The sequence below is a fragment of the Eulemur rufifrons genome, chromosome 6, assembly GCF_041146395.1.
Source record: "Eulemur rufifrons isolate Redbay chromosome 6, OSU_ERuf_1, whole genome shotgun sequence".
Lineage (NCBI taxonomy): Eukaryota > Metazoa > Chordata > Mammalia > Primates > Lemuridae > Eulemur > Eulemur rufifrons.
In genome coordinates this window covers 66,531,171-66,547,462 of record NC_090988.1, presented here as the reverse complement: position 1 = coordinate 66,547,462, position 16,292 = coordinate 66,531,171, and the positions used below count along the sequence as shown (strand labels likewise).

General features: G+C 36.2%; 2 protein-coding genes across 2 annotated transcripts in view; one reads left to right on the top strand and one right to left on the bottom strand.

The window, feature by feature from the left end:
* Window positions 1-270: 270 nt before the first annotated feature.
* C6H11orf58 (chromosome 6 C11orf58 homolog) lies at window positions 271-11,645 on the bottom strand. Its single transcript, XM_069469639.1, has 5 exons — window positions 11,445-11,645; window positions 7,098-7,181; window positions 3,900-3,960; window positions 1,615-1,724; window positions 271-822 (listed from the first exon to the last, which is right to left on the bottom strand). The coding sequence occupies exons 1-5, from the start codon at window positions 11,505-11,507 to the stop codon at window positions 589-591; spliced, it is 552 nt and encodes a 183-aa protein (XP_069325740.1). The 5' UTR covers window positions 11,508-11,645; the 3' UTR covers window positions 271-588.
* Window positions 11,646-11,807: 162 nt separating this feature from the next.
* SOX6 (SRY-box transcription factor 6) overlaps window positions 11,808-16,292 on the top strand; it is a 678,732-nt gene continuing 674,247 nt past the window's right edge. Inside the window, exon 1 of the mRNA XM_069471178.1 lies at window positions 11,808-11,862. The gene's annotated coding sequence lies outside the window, so the exon portion shown is untranslated. The remainder of the gene's footprint in view (window positions 11,863-16,292) is intronic.

Sequence of the window (16,292 nt, the reverse complement as noted above, 5' to 3'; positions counted from 1 at the left end):
ACATTCCAAGTGTATGACAGTTGTTACTCCATCCTAGTAAGTGTGAAAGTACTTGCTCTCGTGTTGCTTTGGTCCAAAGAGAAGAGCTGAGTAAGAGGAAACTATCTAATCTTTTGCTAACATTAATTGTGACTGGCAGCAGAAATATCCATGATGAATAGTTCTACTATAACAAAGGATAATTAAAGAGTATTTCTAATGAACATATCACAGTATCAAATTTTTATAAGACAAAAATATGAAGGAACAAAAATAAAATAGCTACCACAAACAAAAAGAAGGGTCTCCCCCATAACTGCATCCGAAGAGGTAAAAAGGTGAGATTAGAGGGTTGATGATGCTAATATGAAAGGAAGTTGAGTACTGTATTTATTTCTTATTTTATACAACTCTTACTCTTTACAAAAAGGTTATAGTCATGCCCATAAAAGTGTAACCAATGGCATTTGAAAGCAAACACTCTTTGTAATTATTTAAAAGGGCCTTTTTAAAAATTATAATACAAAGGTCTGTGCTCTATAAGCAGTCCTCCACTGTGCATTATAACAATAAGGCTTACTTTTAATACAAAGACTGAGTGTTTGGGAGTTATGAACCACTGGATTTAACAAACATCATTTTATAGTTGCTTTTTGCATCTTTTTTGTTTTTGGGATCCTCCACCTCATCAGGGTGCTCAGTAGCTTGGAGTTCCTCAGCAGATTCTTCTTTCTCTGACTCTGAATCACTTTCAGAGTCATCTGGACTTTCAGGATCAGGTGAATCATCATCATCATCGTCATCATCTCCAGCCACATCACCTTCTCCATCATGATCTTCTACCTAAAACATCAATTAACAGACTCTTTTAAAAATAAACACAATTAGCCAGTATAAAAACCGAGAAAGACCCCAATTTTTATCAATCTTAAAAACAGTCCACTTTGTTTTAAGACTATTATAATCAGAGACTGCTGAGGGAAGAACTGAGGACTGAGGAATCAGGCATTTCATGTGTTTTATACTTGAGACTGCAGAAGGATTTTAAGAAAGAGCTCTGAAGACCACTCACTTGTTCCCCCATCCTCCTAGTTTGAAAACCATTGTTCTCTTCCTGAAATAATATTTTTTAAATAAATAAGGCAAGTTAACCACTAATCTTTATGTGGAAATCAACTATCAATGTTTTGCCTATTACATTAGAGTAAACAGTGGTTACACATTAATTTGTAATGTGAAAGATCACCTAGGAAACAACCGAGAAAGAACTCTCCTACACTCAATCTTAGCCAACAGGCTAAGTGATGAAAAGAACTCTCCTAAACCAGTATTTTAACCTTATATGAAATATTTCATCTAACTTGTGAACATGTTGTTCATGCCTATTAAAAATGTGCCCTAATGATTAAGCAGAATTTACATTAAGCTGGTATTAGAAAATCTATTTTTAAATCCTTAAAAACATCTCTTCTGATTATCTACAGGGACTCAGTAGGGCATATGAAAATATTTTAAGTAACTGTATAAAAAGAGCTGTATACATAGGATTCTTGATTGCTAGAGTAATCTAACAAAAATAAACGGTATCAAATTGAAAATTATCTTCCCAGTAAATGAAAATAAGTTAATTACTACCTCACTGAAGCCAAGTCCACAATGTCGCCGATATCTTCCTGATAATTTACTGTCCATACTTTGCTGATATTGAGACTCCAGTTCTTCATTAATTTTCTTGTCTTCTTCCCCTGCATGTCCAGTGTACTTTGGTTATGTTTAGTCGAATTAATAAAAACATTTGATTACACAAAAAAACCCATAATATAGATGCTATTATATTCAGGGCTGATTTCTCTAATTATGACTAATTTTACAATGAATTCTGTGAATAAGTTTTTATATCACAAGTGGTTACCTAACAGACAATAAAAATAATTTCTATGTGATAATTCAAACAAAAAAGTCTCAGAAAGAACTGCCTCAAGTTAAGATAAATGTTAATTACTAAGCACTTTGGCTATTAAATGTTTTAGCTTATTTATAGTAGAACAAATCAATGTTCTCCTTAAAGTTTTCTCCTAGTCACCTAAAAAAACTCCTGCAACAAACAAAAGCATCTGACTTTGAACAGAAATAGTGAAAAAAGGCAGGCAATTCTGTTCAGAGAATGGCTAAATAAAATGATCCTGTAATGGCTCTCCTTTCTGACTTTCTTTGCATATCAAGTTTACTGAAACAACAGTAACTTTAAAAAAAAATTTGTTATTATGCGGCATTTGAGATATATGTTATATATATATATATATATATTCTGTTGCATCCAAGTTATAAAGCAGAATACTGAACAACTACTAAACCTACCACTCAAGAACGAGAACATTACCAATACGACTGGAGTTTCCTGTGCATGATTTTTTATTTTTGGAGACAGGGTCTCTGCTCTGTTCCCCAGGCGGGAGGGCAGTGATATCATCATAGTTCACTCCAGTCTCAAACTCCCAGGCTCAAGTGATCCTCATGCCTCAGCCTTCCAAGAAACTAGGACTACAGGTGCGCACCACCATGCCTAGCTAATTTTTAAAAGAGTTTTTATAGAGACGAGGTCTGGCTACACATTGCCCAGGCTTGTCTCAAACTTCTGACCTCAAGCAATTCTCCTGCCTCAGCCTTCCAAGGTGCTGGGATTACAGGCATGAGCCACTGCTCTTGGCCTATATTTTAATTTGTAAATACAAATATAAAAAGGGAATTTCAGATTTAATTACAAAGGGTGGTATTTGCTTTATTTTTAAAGTTCCCAATTTTAAAAGAGTAAATGCAACAGCTGAAATATTTTTCCATTCTGCAAAGCTCAGGGATACTTTGTGTCTTATGCAGCAAGGCAAATTAATTTGAAGTAATTATTTCACACCAGAAAAATAAAAGATCTATTAATTTCTAAAATGTGCTACATATGCTAGGTCGGTATAAAGTTATTCAAAGTTTTGTTAAATTTAATCTAGGTCATTATGCCTTGTTATTATTAATAATGTCCAAGACTAGGGTCCGTTTTATTTTTCTGAGACAGAGTTTTGCTCTGTTGCCCAGGTTAGAGTGCAGAGAGCTATGATATCATCATAGCTCACTGAAACCTTAAACTCTGGGGTTCAAGTTATCCTCCCACCTCAGCCTCCCAAGTGGCTGGGACTACAGGTGAGTATCACCATGACTGGCTAATTGTTCTATTTTTATGTAGAGATGAAGTCTTGTTATGTTGCCCAGGCTGGTCTCAAACTCCTGGGCTCAACCGATCCTCCTGCCTTGGCCTCCTGAGTAGCTGGGATTACAGGTGTGAGTCACCATGCCTTGTCTATGGTCAATTTTTATATAGGTGATAATTTCACCTTTCAGCAGACTGAATTAAAATTTAAATTCATTTTCAGTTTTAAGAAAATTTTCCATAAAATTATTTTTAATAAGTTTATTTCTTCATGCTCTGCAACTAGTTTATATTCTTCACAGATTTCAGAACAAAATTTAGTGAATACACTCCAAACCAGTACAATACGCCAACTATAACATATGCTAAATAACTTATATAGAGAAAAAAATTCTATACATACCACAGTTGGCATGATGAGGCATAAAACCTCACTACAATTAAAATATATGTTCTGAATCAAATCAGTAAAAATAAAGACAGAAAAAGGTTAGTTTCTTGGTTAGAATATCATATTGATATATCTTCTACTTTTTTTATCAAAGTACATGATACTTGATACTTTATGTGATATATATAACATGTTCATGTATCATACATTTCCAATCCTAGTATTTTAATCATTTTATTTTACACAATTATATACAGAAGTTAGAATATCCCAAAATATGTATAAATATGCCAAATTTAGCACCTCCAGTCTAATTACATTTTACTTTCTTACCTGTTCGGAAGTGCGATGTTGATTTGTGATCTCCTATAACAAGACGACCAGTATGTTCTTTCTATAAAAATGTTGAAAATCTATTAGAATTTGAGACTACTAATTTAATAACACTATTTGGTGTCTGTGTCAGAAACTATTACAATTCCAGGTTTCTGGGATACACTGAAGACAAAAGACTAACTTAAAGTCCCTCCCTTTAAGGAGCTTACATTCTAGCAAGGGTAGGAATGGGGAGGGGAGACACACAAACATAATCATTAATTACAGTATGTTAGAAGGTAGTAAGTGGAATTAAAATAAAACAGAGTAAGGTGTGGAGATCAGGTTGGAATTTTAAATAAGATGGGTAGAAAACAAGAAAATTGAGTCAATATAACATTTTCCTTTCTAAAAGGCCAGTAAAATGAGTTGCTTTAACTTTCCCATCTTCTCTTTCTGATGACTCAAATATATCTCATGGAGAGAAAGCAAATAATATTTAGCTAGCAAAAATGAAAAAACAGACTTGTAATGTACAAAGTGATAGATCTTTAAAATATATACCATAGTCAACTAGCTAGCTCTTTACTACAATAAACTGCCACCTCAACCTGTCAAAAAGAACAGAAATCTAGTACTATAAAACATAAAAATAAATGATTCAAAGTTACCAATTAATCAGGCTATTTAAGTACCCTCAATTTGTTAGTCCAATTTACTTTTTATGGTTCATCTTTAGTTTCATGAGAAATAAACTGTTCATTAAAACAGAGTGAAGGCAATATTAAATGGGACTTTGCAAACCATTATTAACCAATCATCTGTAAAGATAATAGTTTAACAAGTCTTCCTGAAACAATGGCACAGAAATTCTCCATACAAAAGCATGATACTACTGAAAAGCTTCAAGCATTAATCTTTATTGCCTTACATGCCATTAACACACAAGTAAATCAATCACTCCATGTGCTGCTTCTTTAGACTGCAAAACAGATACCGCATTAACAAGAATTGAACATAAATATAATGGAATCAAGTTATTCTAGGGTGATGACAGTATTGCACTGATCTATTCATACTTTCTTAGCTGGTTCTCCCTCTGACTAATAAAATATTCATGGAAGCTGGCTAGGATTAGGATTATACTTCATGGCCATAAAACAGAGTAAATCTAAATAGCCCATATGAGGGAAAAAGCTACAATCTTGGCCTTGCTTGCAAAGAATTTTAAGTATGCTAAAGAATCTATTTACTGATAGCCAAATTTTATATTAGGATGTTCTTCCTAAGTATTTGAAGAGTTTTTATTCTACCAGGTTGACTATGCATACCTCCTAAACTATTAATTACATTATATATCCTTAGCAAATCTTTCACAGTAAATTCTGACTTAACTTCAATAGATTCTTCAAAACTTTGACTTTAAGTGAGATGATACATAAAAAAACTATTTTTTCCCTTTATCAACGTTGTAACAAAATAACTTTATTTGAAGACATACTCTGTGTCAGTTTGCTTAAACTCAGTTTCCAAGAAATGAGGACTTAATGTATTTGCATAAACCAAGACTACTTTCTATGAGAAATTACTGGAAAATCTGGTTTAATGAGATGTTATACAAATGCTTCCTTTAAATAGGCCTCTATGTTTTACATGACCTCTTCCTATCCCCAACCCTACTGTTGTAATATCGCAAACGCCTGTTCATCCTTTCAGATTCACATCAATTCTATTTCTGGGACGCCTTCTTGTACTGCTAAACCAGAATTAGCTACCCTTTTCTGTGATTCCACAGCACTACGTGCATGGCTTTCTCATAGCAATTATAATTCTGTATTGTTATTATCTGGTTTCCTCCATTGCATGATGGCTCCAAACATGTATTTTTGCTCTATGTGACCCCAAGACCCAGCATAGTACTTGACAAGCAGTAGGTAGTCAATAATTTTTGGCAAAATGCATGAATGTATTCCCATATGTATAACAAAACAAAGGGCAGAATTTCATTTTAAGATGCTTAAAAGAAAAAAAAATTTTTCTATTTCTTTCCAATTTAGTTTGTAGGAAGACTATTGGGACAATGTTAGAAAAATAATTACTTGCTTACAAAAACTAAATGTCTACAGACCACTGTATTTGTGTGTAAAAATAAACTGCTAGGATAAGGAAAGGTTTTTACAACAGGCGTTTTCCTGGCATCTGTATTTTATTCAGTTGACCACTGAACAACATGAGTTTGAACTGTGTGGATCCACTTATGCTTGAATTTATTTCTGTCTCTGCTACCCGAGACAGTAAGACCAATCCTTCCTCTACAGCCTATTCAACATGAAAATGAGGATGAAGACCTTTATTATGATCCACATCCACTTAATGAATAGTAAAGATAGTTTCTTTTCTTTATGATTTTAATAACATTTCCTTTATGTAGCTTACTTTATTGTAAGAATGTAGTATATAACACATATAACATACAAAATATGTGTTAACTGTTTATATTATCGGTAAGGCTCCAGTCAACAGTAGGCTATCAGTAGTTATGTTTTTGGGGAGTCAAAAGTTATATGCAGATTTTTTAATGCACGGGAGCCGGTGCCCCTAACCCCTGCATTGTTCAAGGGTCAATTGCACCTTCTACTACAGTAATCAAACTGAGAGGCATTTCAAAATATCTTGAACATTTTTAAAATTGGGTTCTTTTTTTCCCTAGTGGTCTACACATTCAGAGAAAGTTCACTATTGAAATCATCCCTGAAAGTATAGTTTTAAAATAATGTTTTTGATAAAGGATATTCCCTTGGTTACTACTTCAAGGGCTGGAGGGAGGTATAAAATATGATGGACTTTTGCCTTTGATCAGAAGTTCCCACAAGATAACCTACCCAGAAGAAACATCTTCTATTAAATCACTGGGCTAGCAGATGGTAAGTCATAAGATTGAACATCTCTTCTCTTTCACATAGAATCCTTGAACCAAATTTTTCCTCTGTACATTCTCCAAACTTTACTGATAGAGGCACTGAGAATCCTACAAGTGGCTCAAAAATAATATAAATTTTAAGTGCTTGGTTAGGTTGGGTGTATTTTGCAAAGCCAAAATTAATCATGCAAAATAAGACAATGGGATCCAAGTGTATTCAGTCCTTCTTACTAAACACACACACACATGGCATTATTTTTCACAGAAAAGATAAATGGATACCATCCAATGCTTACCTTTCCTGCACCCATCAGTCTCAAGAATTTTTGTTTTCTCTCTTCATTACCCAAGTCTGCCGCCTCCCAATTGCTAGATCCAAGCTAAGAAAGAAATCAGTCCATTAATATTTTTTGCATTAAAAATAAATATTAAAAAATTTAAACCTGTAATGCCATGGATTATTTTCCCCGTTTTTTAACTATAAATAGGTTCACTTTTCTTGCTTAGAACGTTAAGCTTATATACCATATTCAAATTTACTCTGTTTCTATTGCCTCACAACAGAATCCTTTAGTTCTTATGCAGCCAGAGCTCTGGGTCTCAAAAGTTTGCTTGTATGAGAATCACTTAGCTTACTGAAACAGCCCCAGAGATTCTGATTCAGTGGGTCTGGGGTGGAACTCAAGGATTTGAATTTCTAACAGATTCCTAAGTGATGCTGATGCTGTTGATGTGGAGACTAACTTTGAGACTCATTGCCCTAGAGCCTTGCAGGGCCCTAGAGCACCTAGCACTTTGAAACTAGAAGGCTGCCACAGTTGTTAGTTGAAGTTAAAAATTCTATCTTTACTGATATTCTAAGGGACAGGATATCATCACATTCCACTAGACCCAATTTTAATTTTTCAGTTTCTTTTTTGAGTAGTTCTAGTTATTTGTTAGGATTGAGATGTCTTGACTTTTATTCTTTCTTAAATGTCTTCCAAAGAATAAAGAGAAAATTTACTCATTTTAAAAAAGAAAAGACTAAACCTCATTCTATCTTGCAATTATCAAATGGGTCCACTGAACCCTTTTATAAATCTAAGAAACATTACAGAATCCTAGTGATCATATTTTTCCCTACATCTTGGAACAAATGTAAGAATTATTATAATTCATCAATTATTACAAAAACACTAATAACTATTTTAATCCTAAAAATGACTAATAAGAAAATAGAATGGTGGAAGAGTTTTCTCACTCATTGTCCAAAGTATTACATCATCAACTTTCAAGAAGACATCAGCCTTTGTTGTCTGCTTCTAGCTTTCATTGAACACAGATGAGAATTTAGAATTTTTCATTTTCTACCCATAATGGCAAAGAAAAAAATACTGAAACAGAACACATTTCACAATTACTAGATGGATAAGAAGGTGAATTCAAAATGACAAGTAGTAGTATTCTAGACTAACGATAATGGTGAAATTAATTGTGTAAAAACCTCAGACTATGAGTCCTTGGATGATGAAACACCTGATGACTTTTATCCAACCTAAGAGCTGATGAAAGACAAAGAAAAAACGGACAAACAAGAAATATGGTGCTCTTATCAGGAGAGTCATTCAGCAGGAAGGCCTTCCCTTCCACTGCGTAACTATTTAATTTTTTATGATGCTATATGCATCAAAATATACTTGATTTAGTTTGTTAATGGACAAAGGGTGAGGACAGGTGACTGGAAGGCAAAAGATGATATAGAAATATTTAATGAAAACATTCACTGCATTGATCATTCTAATTGACTTTATAATCTAAAAATGAAAATGCTTTGCAATTACAGAACAAAGACGACAAACCCTCTTCAATACAAAATTGTAAGCAATCAAAGATTTCAAAAAATTCTTCAAATATTACATTCTGATGATGCAAATGCAAGAACTAGAAGTAATAAAAAGCTAAAACCTATTAGAAATAGATATGAGATTTGATTATATGTTCTAGGTTTACACATCACAGCTGATGAGCAATTAGCTGTATTCGGAAGGTGTTAACCATTTTGGGTATACAGTTGACCCTCAAACAACATGGGTTTGAACTTTGAGTGTCCACTTATATGAGGTTTTTTCCCCCAATCAAACATGGAATGGGATGTGGTGAAATCTGTGTAAATGGAGGACTAACTTTGTCTATACATGGGTTCCACAAGGCTGACTACAGGACTTGAGTACGCTCAGATTTGGGTATGGAGGTGGGTGGGTCCTGGAACCAATCCCCCAAGTACACAGAGTGACAAATGTATAAACCATCAAAATTACAAAAATATAGAATAGAAATTTGGGCTTGCTATTGTTAAATTCCTATTAAAATTGCTAATAAAGTTGTTTTTCACTACCCCTATATTCTTCTGAAAATTATTTGTAAAAGACTAAAAGAATATAAAAAACACTAATAACTATTTCTTCTAGGCAGATGAGACTTAAAGCATTTGTATCATACTGGACCCACTTGTGGTTCTTCTAAATTCTTTTTGGTGGAGGGGCTTATATGCTGACATAATTTTGGCTACCTAAGTTCCAAATCTCTACTTTTTTCCATGTGACCCCTCATATCTTTTTATAGGCCATTTAGTTCTTAACTATTTCTGCCTCAATGTAGTTTTTAAAAAAGTACTAATGAAGCTTCAGTACTGATTCTCACTAAATCATTTGCTCTGTAAGCCAGGACCTGACATTTAATTGTAATTCCTTATCTACAAAAAGAGGCTTTTTAAAAATACTATCTTAAGAATAATAAGACCTAAGAATTACAGCGTTTTATAACTTATAAATCACTTTTCACTTACTTTTTCTCAAGAGCTTCTTAACAACAGTCCATTTAATAAGTAAGCACACTGAGGCACAGAGGGGCTAAGTGACTTGCTCTGATCCTCTGGCCATCCTCTGTTTTTTCTACATCATATTGTATATGATCAAAGCAGATAAAATATTGAAAGTGTTTATGAACTACCATAAAAATGTATAGAATTAAGTTAAAAACAAAATAGTTGTCTAAAAACCAACTTTCTGGATTCTGTTTCTATTAAAAGAGCAAATATTTTCAATGTTACATAAATAACCGTATCATTTACAATATCTAATCCCAATGTTTTAAAAAACTCAAAGGTCTAGTTTAAACTGATCTCACCAGAAGCTATAGCAATTACTTAATCCCTTTAACTTTGTTAAACTGCCTAATATCACCAGGAGTTTTCTGTCAAGCTAAAGGTTGTTGATTTCTGGGCCTAGCAAAGCAGGTGTCTAACATCCTAACGATCAAGTCAGTTAAATACCAAGAGGAAAACAATGTAACAACTTTTTAAATGGCAGCCAGGTTATTCAAAGCCTGGATAAATTCCTGACAAAAACTGAATTACCATACTAACAAGAGCTAAAAGCCAGTAGCAGAGAGAACAGAGAGCATGAATAAACCACACTAAATAACGATTCATCCCCAAATCTTTATTGATTACTAATCTTTCTGCAAAGCTAAAATCGATTGCTTTAAATATCCTTAATTTTAGTCTTCACCCCACCTTCCACCGAAAGAAGGGGTAGATGTTAAACACCATTTCGTTTGCTATCAAGTAGTATTCAGCGAGCCTTTCATGGTTCACAAAGATATTATGAAAGGCTCTGAACTAAACTCTAGAAAATAAATTCTACACATTCAGATTGATAGTGTTTTGAACAATCACTGAAAACTAGATTTCCCTTCATCATCCTTAAATAGGACCTCTCCACACGCCCTCCAGTAATTTCCCCACCGACTTTCCCAAGGCATTTTATCCATTGTACGAAGGACCTAGTTTCACGTTTACTGGTTACCTGCAGTTTCCATGACACTGCACTAGGAGCTAGGACAAATAATACAAAAAGGCTTAACATAAGCACCATATTTATTCATCTCTGAATTCCCAACACCTGGCACAGCAGTAAATATTTAATTGGTTACTTTAAGGGATGGTTTGCTATTTAAAATGATAAGCTGGGAGGGGGGTGTTTGAGGGGAAGGCTAGGGAAGGAGAACGAGGTATTTGACATCAAAATGGGTTGCTAGATTTCATCTTCTTAGACTGCACCACCATACGCCAGGACCAAATTATACCCCTGGCATATTTTTTCGGTTCAATACTGTTCTCGATTTACTCTTACTAGTACAGTTAAGGTTAACTCTTAATAGTACATTGCAAAATTCATCCAGGCCGGAAAAATCTGTCCAACTGTGCACAAACATTTCGACACTGTCACAGAAACATTTTAAACTTAAACAGGGAGTCTCGCCCTCTCTATCCTGAGTAAAAAGGCCCAAGAATGTAGCTTCATTAACCCCCGAAAACGCAAACATGAGGATCCCTTGACTAAGCTCTTTCACTTCTTGACCCTCTCAGGATTTAATTCCTCAATTCCCCTTCCCACACAGGTCCCCAGCAATTAGCGTGCGGACCTCCACAAACCTTCCGACTCTAATAAAGAAAGGGAGATATTTCCCATTCTTCTGGTTCCTCCCCCTCGGTCCTCCCACTTCGGGACCTCGGGCGCTTCCTCCTGCATCCACCCTTCCCGGCCTACCCCAGCCTTTAGTAGGCCTCAACCCTCATCCACTCCGCCATTGTTATTTACATCGTCGTCTGGGGAGGCTGAACGCTTCACCCCATGGGGGTGAGACTCTCTGGCAGCGCTCATCGTTGTGGGGATCCCGACGAGAAATGCCGAACCCACTCGCCGTTCTCCTCCGCCGAGACACCAGCAGCCTGCAATCTACCACCGGCCCAAGCAGCGCTACTCCAGAACGCAGAGCTTCTCCGGGCCTTCTCCGCCACAGTCGTCACCGCTGCGGCCGCTCGCCACCCCGTAGCACTTTGGGAGTTGTAGTTTTCTGAGTCACTCTATTCTGGCCGGAATAAGAGATGCGTGGGAGACTAAAACTACAATTCCCAGGAAGCTCAGCGGCTCAGCGCGCGATCTGTGGCGGGAGTGCCCTCTGAGACTCCGCCCTCTTTGGCTGGTGGAGGCTGCTTTCCCGCCGATGCGTATGGCGGTGAGCGTTGGTAGAGAGCTTCGTCGCCACAGGAGGGTCAGGGTGGGTTTTCGCATTTCACCGTGAGACGTTGCCCTATTGGCAAATGCATCCGTCGTAATTAAGCACCTAGGTTTAATTGTAATGTTTGAGGCTTATTGAATTCTCACCGAGTACCCTCCACCCAGAACAAAAACCTTTAAAAAAATGGCTTCTACCATTTCCACCCTGGTGTTTAGTTCTCTGTTGCCTGTAGGGCATTTCTAGGTGACGGGCGGTGCTGCTTTGTAGAAGGTTCTGATGAATAGTTTGCTGTTTTCTCATACTCACCACAATGAGTTCAGTATTGTGTTGAGTGTTAATTAATTGGCCATTATTGAAAAGGGGGTCCACTTGAGGGAATTCTGTAAGTTTTCTATAGGGTTTTGTGTGAAGTGGGAGTGATCGTATCTGATCTCCCTGCTGGTGTGTAGGTATTGTACTCTTGAGGACTTCGCCAAATGAAGCCTACCCCTACAAGAAGAGCCTGCTTTTTTTTCTTAGCCTTTTTTTTTTTTGAAATAATTTTTTATTGATGTGAAAATCCGATAAAATTAGCCATTTTGAGGTGTACAATTCAGTGTAATTTAGTACATTCAGTCTTATGTACCCATCACCTCTACCTAGTTCAAAGATGATTCCTCACTCCTAAAGGAACTCAAGTTCACATTATTTGTCCCTCCTCATTCCTTCCCCTTCCCAGCCCCTGGCAATCACTAGTCTCCTGCAGTATCAAGGTGTCTGAATTTTTTTTTTTTTTTTTTTTTTTGAGAGAGAGTCTCACTCGATTGGCTAGGCTAGAGTGCCTAGCTCACAGCAACCTCAAACTCCTGGGCTCAAGCAATCCTTCTGCCTCAGCCTCCCAAGTAGCTGGGACTACAGGAACGCGCTGCCACGCCCAGCTAATTTTTTCTATATATTTTTAGTTGGCCAGCTAATTTCTTTCTATTTTTAGTAGAGATGGGTTCTCGCTCTTGCTCAGGCTGGTCTCAGCTCTTGAGCTCAAACGCTCCGCCTGCCTCGGCCTCCCAGAGTGCTAGGATTACAGGTGTGAGCCACCGTGCCCGGCCAACGTGTCTGAATTTTTAACCAGACTTGAACCTAACATCTTTGTTCTTACTTATCCTGAAGCTTTCTGACCTTGGTCAAAAATCTGACATTTTTTGGCAGAGTGCTGTGCCTCAGGCCTGTAATCCTAGCACTTTGGGAGGCCAAGGAGAGAGGATTGCTTGAGGCCAAGAGTTTGAGACCAGCCTGAGCAGGAGCGAGACCATCTCTACAAAAAAATAAAGAAATTGGCTATGCGTGGTGGTGTGTGCCTGTAACCCCAGCTACTTTGGAGGATGAGGCAGGAAGATCACTTGAGCCCAGTAGTTTGAGGTTGCAGTGAGCTATGATGATACCACTGCACTCTAGTCCAGGTGACAGAGCTAGACCCTGTCTCAAAAAAAATTTTTTTGGAGTATTTTTTGAAAACAAAAATCAGTAAGTTGTATAATAGTACAGATGTAGCATTTTGGTATTGAGAGCATTCTGTGAAACAATGCTTAACTATTGGCTTCTGAATACAGCAATTATTCTAATTTGACCTCCTGTGTACAAATACTACACTCCCAGATTTCAGATCATTGAACCATTTATAGAACTGTGACCAGTGAGAGACAGTTTTTTTAATAATTTATGCAGTTATAGATCCAAATTATTTTGGAAGCAGAGGAATAGTATAATAATTAGTATATGAAAAAAGATATCAAATAGGGTCATATTTTATAAGTATAACCAAGTAAAAGGCACCTTAATCTATTAGTTCTGTGCTAAGAATAAATCATAAATAATGGAGGAGGAGGAGTAAAAGCATTTTTGGAGTGGTTGCTTGCTCTTTGCTAGAATTAAAATATTTTGTCTATTAACTCCTTGATTCTACTAAGGTTCTATAAATATAATTACAATTACATTACCTTTAAGTTACAGAGTTTTGTAGGATGGACTACAGTTCATCTTAATGGGTTTGACAAACTGAAATATATACAATTTAAAATCTTAGCTTCACTACCATAAACAAATGGAATGGCTGAATAGGTACTCTATACTGCTAAAAGAATTTTTAAATAAAAAAGGACTATAAATAAGATTAGTAGTTGGTAAATAATTCTAACTTTACTAATTGGTGCAAGTCCAGAAAACTTTAATGAGCTAGCAACATGTCTTTAATTTTTTTCACCAGAATTGTTGGTCACTGGGATGACTATCTTCAAGTTACCATAAAACAAGATCACAAGCCAAAAAGTAACAGGAAAAGATAAAGACTGGATCATTTTATCAGATTTTACTCAGTTTCACATACAGAAGGCTATAGGTAAGGATGAAATTATAGAGTAATAGAAATGCATATGTGGTACAGAAACTTGGTAATGCTCTTCTTTCTTGCATTGTAAAAACAAGGAGAAGATATTCTTTATCATGAGTGGAACTATGAAATCCCTTCTTCAGGTTTGGGATTGTTCCATCTCCATTTTTTGTTTCTAGCACAATGCCTGCCACAGTGTTGTTAATAAGTGTTTTTCCATTAATATAGGAAGAATGAAATTATATAGTATCAGAATGGTATCTTGAATGAGGCTCAGAAACTCAGCAATGTCTTTCTTTCTTGAGTAGTAAACACAAGGAGAGGAGACTAAGAATTTTGAAATACTTTCCTAGGGTAAAGACCATGCCTTCCTCATTTTTTATCTACCTAGCATTTAACATGCAGTGGACAGTCAAAAACGTTTGTTGAGTACATTCTCTCAACCAAGGGTAGTCATAATTGAGCATAGTTAGCACACCTGAAGAAGAAATAAAAGCTTTAAAGAATACGCTCTTAGCTGAGCACAGTGGCTCATGCCTGTAATCCCAGTGCTTTGGGAGGCCAAGGAGGGAGAATCGCTTGAAACCAGGTGTTTGAGAACAGCCTGGGCAACATAGCAAGACCCTGTATCCACAAAAAATAAGAAAAATTAGCTGAGCATGGTGACATGCACCTGTAGTTCTGGCTACTTGAAAAGCTGAGGTGGGAAGATGGCTTCCAGGCTGTAGTGAGTTATGAGTGTGCCAGTGTGCTCCAGCCTCGGTGACAGAGCAAGACCCCATCTCTAAAAAAAAAAAAAGAAAGAAAAAGAATATCCTCTGTACAAAAACCCTGCTGCTGTTTTACCTGAGACTAAAGACAAAATTCCTAGGGCCATAATTATAGCTGTCATTTATTGAATACCCACCATGCACCATATACTTTGGTAGGTGCTTTTTATAGGTGCTTTTTATAATTGATCTCAAAATTTCAGAATAATTTTGAAAATGTAGATAACTTTAGGTAATGAAGCTTAAGAAAAGTTAATGCTTGCCTAAAGTCATATAGCTAGTGAGTGTGTGACTAAGCTGGGATTCAATACTTAGGTCTGTCTAACTCCAAAAGCACTTTCCACTGTGCCAATATAATCCAACACTTATATAGGGTGCTTACTCAGTATGTATTAGGAAGTATGCCAAATTTGAGGAAAACCAGAATAAATAATATATAATCCCTTACCTCAAGGACTTTACAGTTTGGTGGGAGAGGAATGATTAAGTGGCATCAATAAATTACAAATAAAATGCTATGGAAACAGTTTGTTTTGGGTGAGGGAATGGTAAATTTATTCCCAAAGTTTTTGGGCGAGGCCTTGAAAAACAGTAGGGGCCGGGTGGGGCTTGTATTCTGTAATGGATAGTGTCCAGTATACTGAAACTTGATAAGCATTAAAGTATTACATTCCAAGACAAAACTCTGTAGGCTTATCAAAGCCAGGCTGTGAAAAACCTTGGGTTTGAATCTCTCACTACATGTGTTCAGGTTCAAATCATCCCTTTCATAGGTTTATATGACCTCCCCTTCTCTAATACTGTGGTCCCCAAGCCCCTGGCCACACTGCAGAGCTCCGCAGCTGACCCCCTTCCCAGGCCCCCCCACCCCCAGTGAAACTGGTCCCTGGTACCAAAAAGGTCTAGGACTGCTGATTTATGCCCATAACAATGCAAATGATTCTTGTTCTTGGCAATGCAAATGGATTTTTATCCAGTAGAGAATATAAATCTCTGTGAGTCAAATTCTATAATGAATTGGTTTTAACTTCTTACTGGTTTCCTTATTAATTACTAAGTTACAAAAAAATTACTAAGTTAAATACTATCTCTGACACTTAACATCTTGATTCATGTTCTTTATATATTTGTATGAGAATCATGATTTTACAATTTTGGAAATTATACTTTAAAATTATTTATATAATACAGGTATAAGGAGTTAAATATAAGTGTGCATTTTTATGGATTTTTTAAAAGTACCTATATGGGGCTGGGTGTGGTGGCTCACATCTGTAATCCTAGCACTTTGGGAG